Source organism: Gymnoscopelus microlampas (assembly GCF_963454915.1).
Source record: "Gymnoscopelus microlampas genome assembly, chromosome: 8".
Lineage (NCBI taxonomy): Eukaryota > Metazoa > Chordata > Actinopteri > Myctophiformes > Myctophidae > Gymnoscopelus > Gymnoscopelus microlampas.
This window is the reverse complement of record NC_139945.1, coordinates 19,838,345-19,853,546: the sequence shown is the minus strand read 5'-3', so window position 1 is coordinate 19,853,546 and position 15,202 is coordinate 19,838,345. Positions and strand designations below refer to the sequence as shown.

The 15,202-nt window shown below is 42.8% G+C and overlaps 1 protein-coding gene across 1 annotated transcript in view; it reads left to right on the top strand.

Moving 5' to 3' along the window:
* Positions 1 to 15,202, top strand: part of actn4 (actinin, alpha 4) — a 77,406-nt gene that overhangs the window by 48,645 nt on the left and 13,559 nt on the right. The window contains exons 4-12 of the mRNA XM_084063737.1: positions 1,671 to 1,757; positions 2,425 to 2,512; positions 3,990 to 4,068; positions 5,299 to 5,380; positions 7,733 to 7,818; positions 11,833 to 11,925; positions 13,257 to 13,382; positions 14,119 to 14,223; positions 14,825 to 14,972. Coding sequence (XP_083919863.1) covers positions 1,671 to 1,757; positions 2,425 to 2,512; positions 3,990 to 4,068; positions 5,299 to 5,380; positions 7,733 to 7,818; positions 11,833 to 11,925; positions 13,257 to 13,382; positions 14,119 to 14,223; positions 14,825 to 14,972 — 894 coding nt within the window. The remainder of the gene's footprint in view (positions 1 to 1,670; positions 1,758 to 2,424; positions 2,513 to 3,989; positions 4,069 to 5,298; positions 5,381 to 7,732; positions 7,819 to 11,832; positions 11,926 to 13,256; positions 13,383 to 14,118; positions 14,224 to 14,824; positions 14,973 to 15,202) is intronic.

Genomic DNA, 15,202 nt, shown 5'->3' with positions numbered 1-15,202 from the left:
CACATGATCTGGCAACCCGGGAGGCAGTTTGTCCCATAGCTGGGCAGCCGCAGCTATGGGACGACATTCTTTGACACAAAAACGCTAATATGAAGCTGAGATTTGATGAAATTGAAAAACGGGCTTCACAGTTACGTTCAGATGGTAATGGTCAATGGCTGTGTGCAAAATCAGAGCAATTGGTCCAGGCAGTGGGGAGAACCGGGTAGCTTCACCACCACCACTACAAACGCACGCACAGAGGTTACTAGAATTATAGTAGGATACTGATGTAGTGCTTTACTAACCCATTGAGACCTGAAGCCGATTCTACATGTCTCCTAAATCTCAGCAGTATTCTGAAAAAACGTTTGTTTCTATATCAGTGGTGCTCAATCTTTTTCATGTCAAGGACCCCCAAAATTATATGCATTTGGCCGCGGACCCCCATCAAATATTTTGTTCCAGGGACCCCCAGAAGCAAAGATTTAAGTTAAAAATGTTGGCTTTAAAAATATATATATTCAGAAGATTTGCGCACATTTTCAAGATTTTTCAAAAATAGCAGATCTACAAGCTCGTTCACATGGTTCACATGGTTCAATTTGAGCTTGTATATCTGCTATTTTTGAATAGCCCAAAGTGTAAAATAATGCTTTTTTAGCTCAAATCAAAAAATGACACAGTTCCAGGTCTTAATGGGCTAAACACAGGAAGAAAATAAGTACACATGCATAACTAAAAAACAATAAAGTCTGCACACTGGATCATGCGCCGAAGTTAAACATTTATTGGTTTTCCACCGTGTGACGTGACTTGTCGAGCCTCACCGGCTCTTCATCAGACGAATGAATGAATGAATGTATAAATAAAATCGCATCAAATGATTGAGGGCCAACTGAACTGTGAATTGGACCAGTTTGTCCTTTCTAGCCCCATTGTAAGGCATCCAAGTATCTGCTGAAGTCAGGAACTCCCAGGACATAACTGGGGTGTTGGCATCTATGGGATGCTATGAATGTTTGTTATGAAAGATATGCTGAGCCCACAACATCGACTGTGACACTAGAAGTGCAAACCGCATGACAGTGGCAGTGGTGGAAAAAGGTTTACTTAAGTAAAAGTATCAATACTGCAATGCAGAAGTACTCTGTTACAAGTAAAAGTCAGAAATTCTAAATTTACAGTACTTGAGTTAATTAACCACAACGGACACTTCCTGTCTGTTATTTTATCTCTCATAAATATGTCCTAAATGGCTAAAATATTGTGACACAATATTAGTATAGAATAGGAGCTAATTAGAAATCACATGGGTGCAAGCAGCAGAATCCAAACATGGCATTGGCTAATTATAATAATACAGACTGCATGTAATGTGTTCTGTAGTGTTTAAAAAGTGGGCAGTGGCATGACGTATCATAATTAAAAAGCTTGCGTAGGCCGTGCATTGTGTAGAAATGATGACCAGAACTACCTTAATGATAATGTGTGGAGCAGCATTGAACTAAGTGATGTTTATGTGCAGCATAGACATTATTGTGTGTTTTTATAATAACAGCAACAATGCAAGTCATTTTGATGTTTAGAAGTTGTGTCATATGACTGCATTAATCGAAGTCAGGTTTATGAGTAGAAGTGATATGATATGATGATAACGGCATTAATCCAAGTGATGTTTTGTCTTGTAGAAATCGTGGACGGCAACGCTAAGATGACCCTGGGAATGATCTGGACCATCATCCTACGTTTTGCCATCCAGGACATCTCTGTAGAAGGTACGACTACCATGAGAAAGACTTTTAGTGTTAGCTGCTGAGCAGCTGTAATGGCGCGCTTGGGAATTAAATGCCTTGCTGATAGTAGACAGGTACTGCAGTTTGCAATGGATGAAAGTTGACATGTTATGTAGGTTACACTTACACTTAAAGAAGCAAAGTGTGCCCAATTGATGTGTCCCGAGTCCTCCCGACTACTACATGTATGTGTTGCTAATTGGCTTGTTTTTCCATTTGAAACTTCACTTGCTATAGGTTTTTGAGGCTTTTAGGGATACTTCAAGTATTACTAATCTTATTCTCTAGTGTTAACCTACAAAGAGCTAATGATGACTTTATGAGAATCCAGCCTTATGCTTAATGTATACTCTGTTGTATGCCGACAATAGCAGTTCATCATTTGTTGACACGTCGTGAGCTTGTAGATCTGCTACTTTTTGACATCCATGGATGGATGGATGGACCATTTGTCCCATCATTGCAATTTGTTTATTAAGTATTCAATCAATGAATCAAACGGTACAGCAAGTACAACTACGCAAGCGATTCTAAAAGGATAACGCAAAAAGCCCTGAGGGCGTGTTTCCATTGTGATGAAGAGACATTTCTTGGATCTTAATGTGAGCTTAATGTCCACATTGTGTTCAACGTCTCCTTGCCGCCACAGAGACCTCGGCTAAGGAGGGGCTGCTGTTGTGGTGCCAGCGAAAGACGGCTCCCTACAAGAATGTCAACGTGCAGAACTTCCACATCAGGTAATAAATGCGCGTACACTCGTGCGCACCAATGTGCACTCACGCATGCAAACGCCTCGCCTCAGCAGATAAGGTAGCACATCGTCTATCGCAGCACGGTACCGATTCAACTCCACTCGTTTTTCCACTGCAGATAGTAACCTGTCAACGTAGCTGGTTGTCATAGTGACGCCACATTAACCCATTAAGACCGAGAGAAGCATCCGTGTCATGTTTAGATTTGAGCTAAAAAAAAAGCATTATTTTACACTTTTGCTATTCAAAAATAGCAGATCTACAAGCTCATAGCGCGGCACCAAGCCGCGCTATGAGCTTATAGATCTGCTATTTTTGAGAAATCGTGAAAATGTATGCAAATCTTTGAATATATATATATTTTTTGTGAACATTTGTAACTCAAATCTTTGCTTCTGGGGGTCCCTGGAACAACATATTTTGAGTTGGGGGTCCGTGGACATATACATTTTGGGGTCCTTGACATGAAAAAGTTTGAGAACCACTGATCATAGTAACATATGTTTTTTTTCAAAAAACAGTTAGGATTTAGAAGACATTTGTAGAATCGGCCATAGGTCTTAATGGGTTAAAAACTGCTTTGGCGCAGTGATGATTCTAGTGCCAATTCTCTCCTTTTTAGTAAAAGAGGAAGTGCAATGGCTCAGGGTATTATGCTGCTGACCAATCGGCAGACTACAATGTGTTCGGTTCACCTTTTCATATCGACGTAGCTCGCTTGGAACCACAACGGAGGTGATGCCAAAACAAAGTACCTGGTACAATCCACTAGCCTCGTTCCCAGACTACACTCATCTGCGAAGAGAAAAGCCCGGTCGCGACCTAATACAGAGTGTCAGGACTTCCGTCATACGTATTTCCCCCCGGAAACGTATCTTTTTTTTGACCAATCACAACTCGTTTAATTCACGGAGAATGTAAACAGATTTGTAAAGCGTTAACGTCATTTCCTTGGGTGGTACTTCCGGCAAATTCCGGTACTTCCGTTCAGACACTCAACCGGCTAGGTCTTGCCCAGCGTGATAATCCACAGGTTTTGCCCAAAGGAAAACCAAGAAAGGCAAGTAGAGCAGAGCTGGTACCATGTAAAGCACCACATGTGTGGGAACTGCCACAGCAGTTAGAAATATGACGTTTTTTGAAGGTACAAAGAACAGCACATGCATGGAAGGATTGATATTATTCACTCAATGTCAAAACTCCAGGAATATTGCCATGACCATTGTGACACTGCCCCCTGCTGGATAGGGAGCAATATGATTTCACTGCTTCACTCTCCCCTATGTAGTGCTGCAGTGCACTTTCAGCTCACCTGTTTTTGGAGGTTTTTTTTTGGTCCCACCCACTGTCCATTTGCACCCCTTGTCTCACAACCCCCCCCCCCCCCCCATCTCAATGTTTCCATCTCTGTTTACACTCTCTCCCATCTCTCTTTTGTTCTCTCTTTGTTACCAACTCGCAGCTGGAAGGATGGCCTTGCCTTCAACGCTCTGATCCACAGACACAGACCTGAGCTTATCGACTACGACAAGCTTAGAAAGGTGAGAACACACTATCGCTCTGAAAGAATATCTAAAACTTCACTTACTTTGGAACTGTTATAGCTCTGTAACGGAGGAAGACTAACCGTAACCGCTAAGGGGCGGCCATAGCTGAATGGTTAGTGAGCCCGCCTAGGGAGCCAGAGGCCCTGGTTGCCCCAGGTTCGATTCCAGGCCATGTCAGCATATGTGTCGATGAAATGAAATTTGTCCCTGAGCAAGACTCTTAACCCCTAATTGCTCACAGGTTCTCATTGGAAACAAGACCGCAAGGACTTTCATGAACGACCTGTTAAAAGAAATTATCCTTATCCTTAACCCAGCATTCATCATCAAAGTCTGGAAATAACAAAATATTTCACTCAAGACAAATGTCAGTCCACCTAAAATATCTCGCTCTTCGTGAACCCACCCAGACTAAAACTATAAATCAAGTTTCTAATGATAAAGGCTAATGAAGGATGTTTTCGACTATTCCTTTTCTTTACTCAAATGGACCCAAAGTGAAACATTTAACCCATTAACACATTGACTGCCATCGGCTAATCTCAGAACGTCCATCGTAGTGCCACGCTATTTCTTACCTTTTTTGTTTTTTTGATTCCGTCATAGGCCCCGCTAAATCCGTTTAAAATCCGCGTTCATTTGGTTCGACACAAACACGGGACCCGACCGAACAAAACGCTGAAAACCGTGCGGCGATCCGACACTGCATTCTGGAGAACGAGAGGAAAACGCTAAAATGGTGGATGTGGTGAGAAAAACAACAAGCCAGAGATAATGGCGTCCAAAGTTGATCGCTAGACAGGAAACGGAGGCGGGAGAAAAACCGGAAACAGTATTATTTCGTTTCCGGTCCGCCCCCTGGCGGACCGGAAGTGCAAAAAAAATCCGGAATCTGCACCTGCACGATTTAACATGGGAAAACTACGGGACTACGGGCTACGGGAACGGCAGTTAACGGTTGGATTTAACGGCCCGTAGGACTACGGGCCTGGCAGTGGATGTGTTAAGACCTGAGGCGAGTCTTCAAAAAAATCCCCAAATTTTTTTTTTTCAAGATGAGTGCAGCGCTATGAGCTTGTATATCTGCTATTTTTGAATAGACAAAGAAATCTGAAGTGACACAGATGCCTTCCAGGTCTTAATGGGTTAAAAGTAGTGTCTATTTCCAAATGCACTCACCATTGGCCAGTTGTCCGTCTTCTAACAATGCGATTGGTTGTTTAGGACGACCCGCTGACCAATCTGAACAATGCCTTCGAAGTGGCCGAGAAATACCTGGACATCCCCAAGATGATGGACGCAGAAGGTACGGTTGTAATTTATCGTGTTGGTCCATGTCACATGTTTATTTTGTCAGTATGTCAGGCATTTAAATGGAATAATCACGTGTATAAGTGTGTAGTGAAGTGGATGTGTGAAATGTAATTTTTGTCTGACGTAACTAGGGAGAACATCAAATTGTGTGTGTGTGTGTGTGTGTGTGTGTGTGTGTGTGTGTGTGTGTGTGTGTGTGTGTGTGTGTGTGTGTGTGTGTGTGTGTGTGTGTGTGTGTGTGTGTGTGTGTGTGTGTGTGTGTGTGTGTGTGTGTGTGTGTGTGTGTGTGTGTGTGATATTCCCTGAAGTCCAGTATTTGTGTAGTGCTTTATAAGGTTGTTTGTTCCGAGCTCCTGACTGACTATAGCAGGAAGTATGAGCGCACCGCTACAACAATGGAATGACCCCCTCCCCCTCCCCCGTCCCCTTTCATTGATGCTGAATGTACCATATTTTTACCTCTGTATTATCTGTAGCTCCATGTGTACTGTTACGTCTGCATTTTACATTCCATTTACCTTAGGGTGTGTTTGAATGCCGTCTGCCCCCCTATATGGGCAACATTTTGTTTCGCAAATGTCCGTCTTGTCTGTGTTGGTAACGCTGCTCTGCCATTTTAAGATTTCTTTGGCTATTCAAAAATAGCAGATCTACAAGCTCATAGCGCGGCATAGAGTGCCGCGCTGTGAGCTTGTAGATCTGCTATTTGAAAAATCGTGAAAATGTGTGCAAATATTTGAATATATATATTTTTAAAGGGAACATTTTTGACTCGAATCTTTGCTTCCGGAGGTCCATATTACAAAATATTTTGAGATGGGGAGTCCGCAGCCAAATACATATAATTTTGGGAGTCCTTGACATGAAAAAGTTTGAGAACCACTTGATATAGAAACAGAAGCTTTTAAAAAAACAACAACATTTGGATTTAGAAGACATTTGTAGAACCCCCAGAAGCAAATATTTGAGTAAAACATTTTCGCTTTAAAAAGATTATATATATATATATTCAAAAGATTTGCCCAAACTTTCACAATTGTTTTTCCCAAAAAATAGCAGATCTACAAGCTGGTAGCGCAGCACCGAGTGCTGCGCTACCAGCTTGTAGATCTGCTATTTTTTAATAGCCAAAGAAATCTAAAAAATTACACAGATTCTTTGCCCGGTCTAAATGGGCTAATATCTGTTTTGTCTGTGTTAGCCAGTCTAATATCTGTTCTGTCTGTGTTAGCCCAACCCGATCGCCAGAGGAAACGTTCTCATTGAACGTTTTTCAAATTCCGTGCATAGACAACTGGAAAACCCGAAAATCCGTGCATAGCCGCCTCGCATCTCCCCCATTGTGACTAAACCATTTCGGAGGCGCGCAGTCTCAAGGGAATTGTCGCCACGTGAAGGACCACCGAGCGAGCTAAAGCGAGCGAGTTGCCGCCCCGAACGTTGCGACATTCCCTTGAGCCTACTCGGCGCCGTTTGAGTTTATGTACCGATTGGCACAGAATCGTACATTTTGTTGTGGGGACTGCTCTGCTTCCGGGTTTTTCCGGGTTGCGACTGCGCCCACCGTGGGGACTCGCCGTAACATATGCACGGATTTTCGGGGTTTCTAGGCGACTATGCACGGAATGACATGCACTGGATCTGTGCGATGTATACTACATTCTCTGCCGATCAGGCTCGTTAGCCAGTCTAATATCTGTTTGTCTGTAACATAGTGCACAACTAAGTATGAATAATCACCTTTCAGTGTAGCACAGGGGTCTTCAACAGGGGGTCCGGGACCCCTAGGGGGTCCTCAGAGTTACTACAGGGGGTCCGCAAAATCTTTGTGTGATAAGATTTTTTTTTACCTAATTTTTACAGTTTTTTTCTATTTTTTTCTAATGTTTTCTAATATTTCTTTTACAAAAAAATCTATTTTTTTTATTTTTATTTTTTTACCTAACATTAAGCACTTGAACCCTAACATCCCTTTTCTGAGGAGAACTTTAGCCAAAAAATAGCAGATCTACAAGCTCACAACGCCTCGCGCTGCGAGGCGTTGAGAGCTTGTAGATCGGCTATTTTTTGGCAAAGAGGTGTTTGGTGTAGAGGGAAAAAAGAGCAGACCAAGTAAACAAAAAAAGTTGAATCTGAAACACAATTTTATACAATATAGAGTAGGGGGGTCCCTGCTTCATCTCTCTCTCAGCTAGGGGGTCCCTGGCCTGAAAAGGTTGAAGACCCCTGGTGTAGCAGGTATACGTTCTGTTTTCTGTATGTGGATGTATGTATAATCCCTGGTCCTTTGTCTTGCCTGTGTACGTGTGTGTTTATATCATTAACCACGGTCTTGCCTTCATAGACATTGTGAACACTGCTCGTCCTGATGAAAAGGCCATTATGACCTATGTGTCCAGTTTCTACCATGCCTTCTCTGGAGCACAGAAGGTACCCCCCCCCCCCCCCCTCCCTGAGCCCCCTTGATTTGTGACCTTTAACCCCCTGATACTAACGCCGCCTCTCTGTGTGCTGCTGTTCTGCCCGGCATGGTCTCTCTGTCTGTCTCTCTCTCTCTCTCTACAGCACTGGGATGGCCCTGGGCCTAGCTCAGGAACCTGGGTGTGTTGGGACACACACATAATACACACAAACACACACACACGCTCATGCACACGTTCACAAGCGCACATTTTGAGCTCATTATGCTGGTAGAAGCAGTAAATGTGTCCCATGCTGAAGTAGTGGAGATCATGTCTAATCATAGGACTGTGTGTTCACATGTGTGAAGTCCTTTACTTTGGCATAGTGTGATTACAGTGTTGTTGTAGTGCAGATTGGTAGACGGCAGACACCAGGATCTGGAGTCGTTGTTTCTTCTATTTCTTTAAATGGGAAAATTACATTATTAGTTTCTAATTAAGGATACTGTTTTTTCTGCTTTTTTTGGAGGTTTCCTTGAGTACCGTCAGTGGTGGAAAAAGTACTCAAATTCTTTACTTAAGTAAAAGTACCAATACTGCAATATAAAAATACTCTGTTACAAGTAAAAGTCCAGAATTCAAAATTTACTTGGAGTAAAAGTACAAAAGTATTGGCATCAAAATGTACTTAAAGTACCAAAAGTAAAAAATACTAAATATTTCAAAATAGCAGATCTACAAGCTGACAACGCGTCGCGACGCGTTGTCAGCTTGTAGATCGGCCTTTGATAGAAAGGTAGCTTATGTGGCTCTTCCTCCTCCAATTAATTATCCTCTTAATTTAGAAGTTGTTTGTGTGCCACAGTCTCAGGGGAACTGTGTGCACGTGTGTGTGTGTGTGTGTGTGTGCATGCAGGCAATTGCGTGTGTACCTGATGTTGCAGCTCTAGTCTAAAGTTCTAGAATAAAGTTAAGGTGACTCTCCACCAAACGGACTACTGCAGATTACAACAGACTGGCAGCCTGTAGTAGCATTCTGAAGTAAAACAGTTCTACGCAAACTATTGCAAACTGTCGGCAGAGGAATTCAGATGACATAACTCTCCACACCAGGAGGTGGCAGTAGTCTGCTGCACTGGCCTGCAGTAGCCTGCCAGTGTTGCCACTTGCCAGGTTTGCTTATTATAAGCGACTTTGGGCTTGTTTTCCTGTAAAGCCGCTTGTGAATATTCATAGTAGCGGGTTGCTTTTGTTTGGGCTTGTTTCTGAAGTGTAGTTGCTTATTTGGGCTTGCTTTCAAGATACTTTTAGAAAATAAGCTGATGTAGAAAATAGCTGATGTAATAGGGCTCAAGTGTTCCCTCAGTTCGGACCAAAACCAAAAAAACCTCTCTGCCCTCTCTTCACCACCCCGTGGCTATCGATACCTGACCGAGCAAGTTCGGTCGGCAATCGACATTCGACTAGAAGTCCTGACCTGACAACACGGCACTATCTACAACAGGTTTTCCAACGCCTTCGGCCCCCAACGTCAGTGTGGTAGAGAGCTAGCTTTATACATACTCGGGCACAAGAGGGTTATTTTATATTCCTAGCCAACCTTGGACAAAATGGTAGATTCTGAGTTTTACTGCTTCTATCAGCTTTGCACTTTATCACCACCATAACACATGTTTAAACCACAATCAATAACATGGACCGTCAGTGGTCTATGAAAGCTTGTTAGCACTTGTGTGTGTATGTGGAGTATAGTGGTGTGTCCCAAACCCTGCACTTGTGACTCCAACATCCGCTCGCTCTTGGAGTGGAGTGGACCCTTAATCTCCTTCTCTCTCCCTCCCCAAGTCCTCTGCTCCTCATTCCCTCACATCCCAGCCCCTCTAAAACTGCTGTCGAAGGGGTGGCTGGTGGTGGCCTTAAGGGACCCCGCAGCTAGGGAACCAAGGAGCATCTCCTGAAAACAGACCTCTCACACGCCCCCTTTGCTAGGCAGTGGGAACCCCTCCTCCACTAGCTTTGGGTAGCTTTGGCTTCACTCTGTCTCACTCTCTCTCTCTCTCTCTCTCTCTCTCTCTCTCTCTCTCTCTCTCTCCCCCCTCTCTGTCTACTGCCACCCTCTCTGAACCTCCTGCTGGTTGCTGGGTTGTGTGTAGACATCGTTGGCACGCTGAGGCCAGATGAGAAGGCCATTATGACCTATGTGTCCTGCTTCTATCATGCCTTCTCTGGCGCGCAGAAGGTGAGCTCTGCCATGCTCCGGCCCACGCTTCAGGCTCACACACACACACACACACACCATGACTTTACACTTTCACTTCCCATTTCAACGCTTTACACCCTACAGACTTCCTAATATTAACCATGCTTCCCACATGTGGTTTTACAATATGACCCGGGCTGGATTTCCTCCAATCATTTTAGGATTATCTTCTGCTATGAGCCTGTCATCTTGTGATGTCAGTGATATCAGGGTTTCTGTGGCGTAGCTGACATTATCCATATGGAATGAGTGTATGCCATTCCCAAGCCAATCGTCCTTAAAATATACCTGTCCCCAATCTCTGCGATTGGCTGAATGCGGGCCGGGAATGCTCGTTTCGGTTTGCCTCACAACCCTCAAGGCCTCGCTGTCGGTGCACCTGCCTTGGTTTTGAATCTCAAGTGATTTAAAAAGTCATGCCTTTTGTTGTAAAAACTTGCACGGGCGTTGAGTGAACCAAAACGAACACTTCCCGCACATTTTTGCTTGGGAATGGCATAGACTTACAGTATGTTTTCCATCTGATAACTGACACGAAAGCATTTCCAACATAATGGTTACATCCATTGCACCAAACATTAATTTACCATTTAATGTAAACATTAAATGGTAATTATACCTGTACCGGCTTTAATTGTGCCTAAACACCATGTAAAGAACATATTGGCACTATGAGACCAGTGTAGTACGATTGTTTAGTGGAAAAACGGAGGAAGGAAAACACTAATAGTAAAAATAAAAATCACGGTGAAGGTGATTTGGAGAAATTATGCCCTGTTTTTTGTTTTTACGATTGTGGGAAACAATGGTTAATGCAACATGTCTCTTCAGCCATTAACACCAAACTGTCATTTTGATGTAAATATTAAGATTTATTATTACTATAGTCTGTTATCTACATTATCTATATACTGTCTGTATTAACATAGAGGGGAATATTACATTTTGTACAGCGAGATGTTTTTGTGTGGTTACTGCTTATAGTTTCTATTTATTATGCGAATTCTTTACCTTGTCTTGAATATATTATGAACCAAAATAAGCTATGGAAGCTTTTTAAACACCAAGTACTTAACTGAGTCAATATAAAGTATGTGTGTGTGCTGTTTCTTTGTTCCAGTGGTACAGTAGTGTAATATCCTAGGCAGACCTACTGCTGGTGACCACAGCGCTACACGTCCTGTAACTAGATGTATGGACCGACCGCTCCTGGGTTGACAGACACAGGAGACGCATGTCGTTTTTGAAAAGCACAGAGTGATAACTGGCACATTTAACTAACCATTGGCAGCCAGAAGCATGTTTCATTAGCTCGTATTTAGGGCTAATGCATTGGATTCATACATTTTCAATTTCAAACCTACGCATATATTTTGCATGTTTTAGTTTATTAAGAAAAACAACTTGTGCCTGGCCATGCGTTTAAATACATTATAAGTCACTGCTTGTGTGTGGAGTGTGTGTTCACTCAGACACTAGAGTTGAGAGCAGTCATTGATCTAACAATGTTTAGGAAACCCCTGATGGAGGCACTAATGATGAGCAAACAGAACTAGATATTAGACAGTTTGAGCTTAGTGTTTGTGACAAATGTACAGTATTTCAGCTGTACTGAGAAACCCCCCCACCAGCTTTGTTTGGGTGGCAATAAATGCACTCTAAGTGCATTTATTGCCACATCTTACCGCACTCACTGAAAGATTTGTGTGCACATTGAATAGTGGTGGACTCTCTTTTAGCCAATCAGTGTGAGCATTATTGACTGCTCTCCTTCTGTGATAGGCCGAGACAGCGGCCAATCGCATCTGCAAAGTCCTTGCTGTCAACCAGGAGAATGAGCATCTGATGGAGGACTATGAGAAACTGGCCAGTGATGTGAGTACCACACACACACACACACACACACACACACACACACACACACACACATACACAATTTCTACTATATTCTACTATTTCAGTGTAGTTCTGCTCCTAATGAAAGACTGATATCTGCTACATTAAGGCATGATAGGCTATTGTAATCAATTCGCCAAATTGTGATCACACTATATGTGCTGTAATATCAATGAGCGTACGCAAGTTTCGTGAGTGGGGCCTAATAACTGTTAACGCTCTACTTGATTCATTTACCTCTGTTAATTGCACCATTCCATTGTACATCCTCAAGTGCAGAATCAATTGTATATCCTCAGTCATATATATTCATTTTTTAAAAAACATGTACAGGAATTTGTCTTGCTGCCATTGGTGCAAAGATAATGACAACTTAATTAAATGGTACACACACACACTGGCACAAAAACAGTACCTCATGTACACATGCAAAGGAACAGTACAATACATGCTATTACATTATGCATATCATTCTGCAGATATATTCCATAACTCATAGCATAGCATAATAGCAGAAGGGCACGTTGCATAGTTACAGAGGAACATTTAACAGTACTATGTTGAATAGCTAGAATACCATGCTATGCTGTTAGTGCACAGGCCTTTCTCATTCATCACTTCTAGGCTGATTTATTTTCGCTGCATATCTTTTAAAAGAAGGCCGATGCACACCTCAAAGGTTGGTGACAGGTGCGTATCTGTATGTCATTTTAAGATTTCTTTGGGCTATTGAAAAGTCGTGAAAATTTGTGCAAATCTTTGAAGATATATATATATATATTTTTTTTAAAGCGAACATTTATAACTCTAATCTTGGCTTGTGGGCATTCTACAAATGTCTTCGAAATCCTAACAGTTTTATGTTGCTGTCAATTAAGGATCCCCAAAATGATATGTATTTGGCCCCAGACCCCCATCTCAAAATATGATGTTCCAGGGACCCCCCTAGAAGCAAAGATTTGAGTTAAACAATGTTCCCTTTAAAACAAAATGTATATATTCAAAGATTTGCACAACATTTTCCAGATTTTTCAAAAATAGCAGATCTACAAGCTCATAGCGCGGCACTCGGTGCCGCGCTATGAGCTTGCAGATCTGCTATTTATGAATAGCAAAAGAAATCTTAAAATGACACGGCTGCGTTCCCGAGCTTAATGGGTTAATAAAGAGCATTTTTTTTTTTTGCACGTTCCAGACAGTGTGTGGGACCTCTTTCTTTGATTTGATACCAAAGATCCCTTTCTGAACATTTCCTCTGCATATCATCAAAGTAGTTGACCTCCATCCATGTGTACCTCTCTCCCCCACAGCTGTTGGAGTGGATCCGTAGAACCATTCCCTGGCTGGAGAACCGGGCCCCAGAGAAGACCATGGCCGAGATGCAGCAGAAACTGGAGGACTTCAGAGATTACCGCCGTGTCCACAAGCCTCCCAAGGTTAATAATCCCTTTACGATGGATTCTGTTTATAAAGTGCCGTGGAGTTTTATATTGTGAGGAATGTTTGTTTTATTTTCAGGGACGTGCACAGATAGACTCTAGGTGGTGCTAGAGCACCTGCCCTTTGCCCTCTTGACCAGAAGTGCCCTTTTGAAAAAAAGAAAGACAAAAGTTTTTTTTCCCTTCAGTTTACAGCAGGGGTCTTCAACAGGGGGTCCGGGACCCCTAGGGGGTCCTCAGAGTTACTACAGGGGGTCCGCCAAATCTTTATGTGATATGATTTTTCTTTTTACCATAACCACTCGAAACCTAGCATCCCTTTTCTGAGGAGAACTTTAGCCAAAAATAGCAGATCTACAAGCCCGCAACGCCTCGCGCTGCGAGGCGTTGCGGGCTTGTAGATCGGCTATTTTTGGCAAAGAGGTATAGGTGTAGAGGGAAAAAAGAGCAGACCAAAAAAAAAAAAGTATAATTTACTTGAGCACCTGCCCCTCAAAATGCCTGTGCACGCCACTGTTTATTTTGTTTGTTTTGTAACCAGCATTTAGAAGCAGTGGTCAGAGAGTGTGTGTGTGTGTGTGTGTGTGGAGTAACATGCATGAGTTGGAAAATGATGCACTCAATAGTGGCGTTATCTGAGTCCATGTGAAGTGGGTTAGAATAGGTGGGTGGATGTGCTTTTACATGCTGTACCAATAATACCATGAACCAACGACTCCGTCTCTGTGTTTAGGTCCAGGAGAAATGCCAGCTCGAGATCAACTTCAATACCCTGCAGACGAAACTTAGGCTCAGCAACAGGCCCGCGTTCATGCCTTCGGAAGGACGCATGGTGTCTGTGAGTATAGGTGGATTTTAATCCTTGAAAGGTTAAACGGGCGAAGAACTGTTCATGAACGTTGAGATCATTACATAAGAGTTTCAAGATCATTACATGCATATACACCCATAAGAGGGGAAAATGTCATGAAATGATCATTATAATTTCATTTAAAACCGATTCGCTAAGCTGTTTACACCCACATTTTGAGTGTAAACAGCTTTTTGGTCTCAAATGGGGGCGTGGAGCAATGCGAAGAATTTTCCATATGAACGCGCCTCTGACCTTTAGGCAAAAATGAGGAACAACTGTGATCCGCACATACACACCCCTTTGAGTTGCACGTCCGATTTTGCATAGAGAAAATACACCCTCCTTTAGACATTTTATTTACACCCATATTTCCACTGATATTTACGACCAGTTTAGTGAATCGGGCCCATTGTCCCTGCAGTGTTTCCATCATGCTTTAGTCTGATAGTAAACCATTTCGGATCAAGTTTAACCTTAAATGATTACCATCAAACAATGTACAAAGAAACAGAAAAAATGCACTGAAGAAATACATGGAAGTGGAGCTGACTGTTGGAATAACTGATTGATGCGTCCTCATCCCCAGGACATCAACGGTGCATGGCACACCCTGGAGGGAGCAGAGAAGGGCTACGAGGAGTGGCTCCTGAACGAGATCCGACGCCTGGAGAGACTCGACCACCTGGCCGAGAAGTTCCGCCAGAAGGCGACCATCCACGAGTCATGGACCGACGGTACAGAGTCACGGTTTTTACAGTTACTCACATGGACACAAATGAAAGTTTTGACTGCCCTGGTAGCTCAGTAAAGTCGAATGCGCTTACCTGGAACGCATCTGTGTCACTTTAGCTTTCTTTGGCTATTTAAAAATAGCAGATATACAAGCTCATAGCGCGGCACCGAGTGCCGCGCTATGAGCTTGTAGATCTGCTATTTCTGAGAAATCTTGAAAAAAAAAATGTTT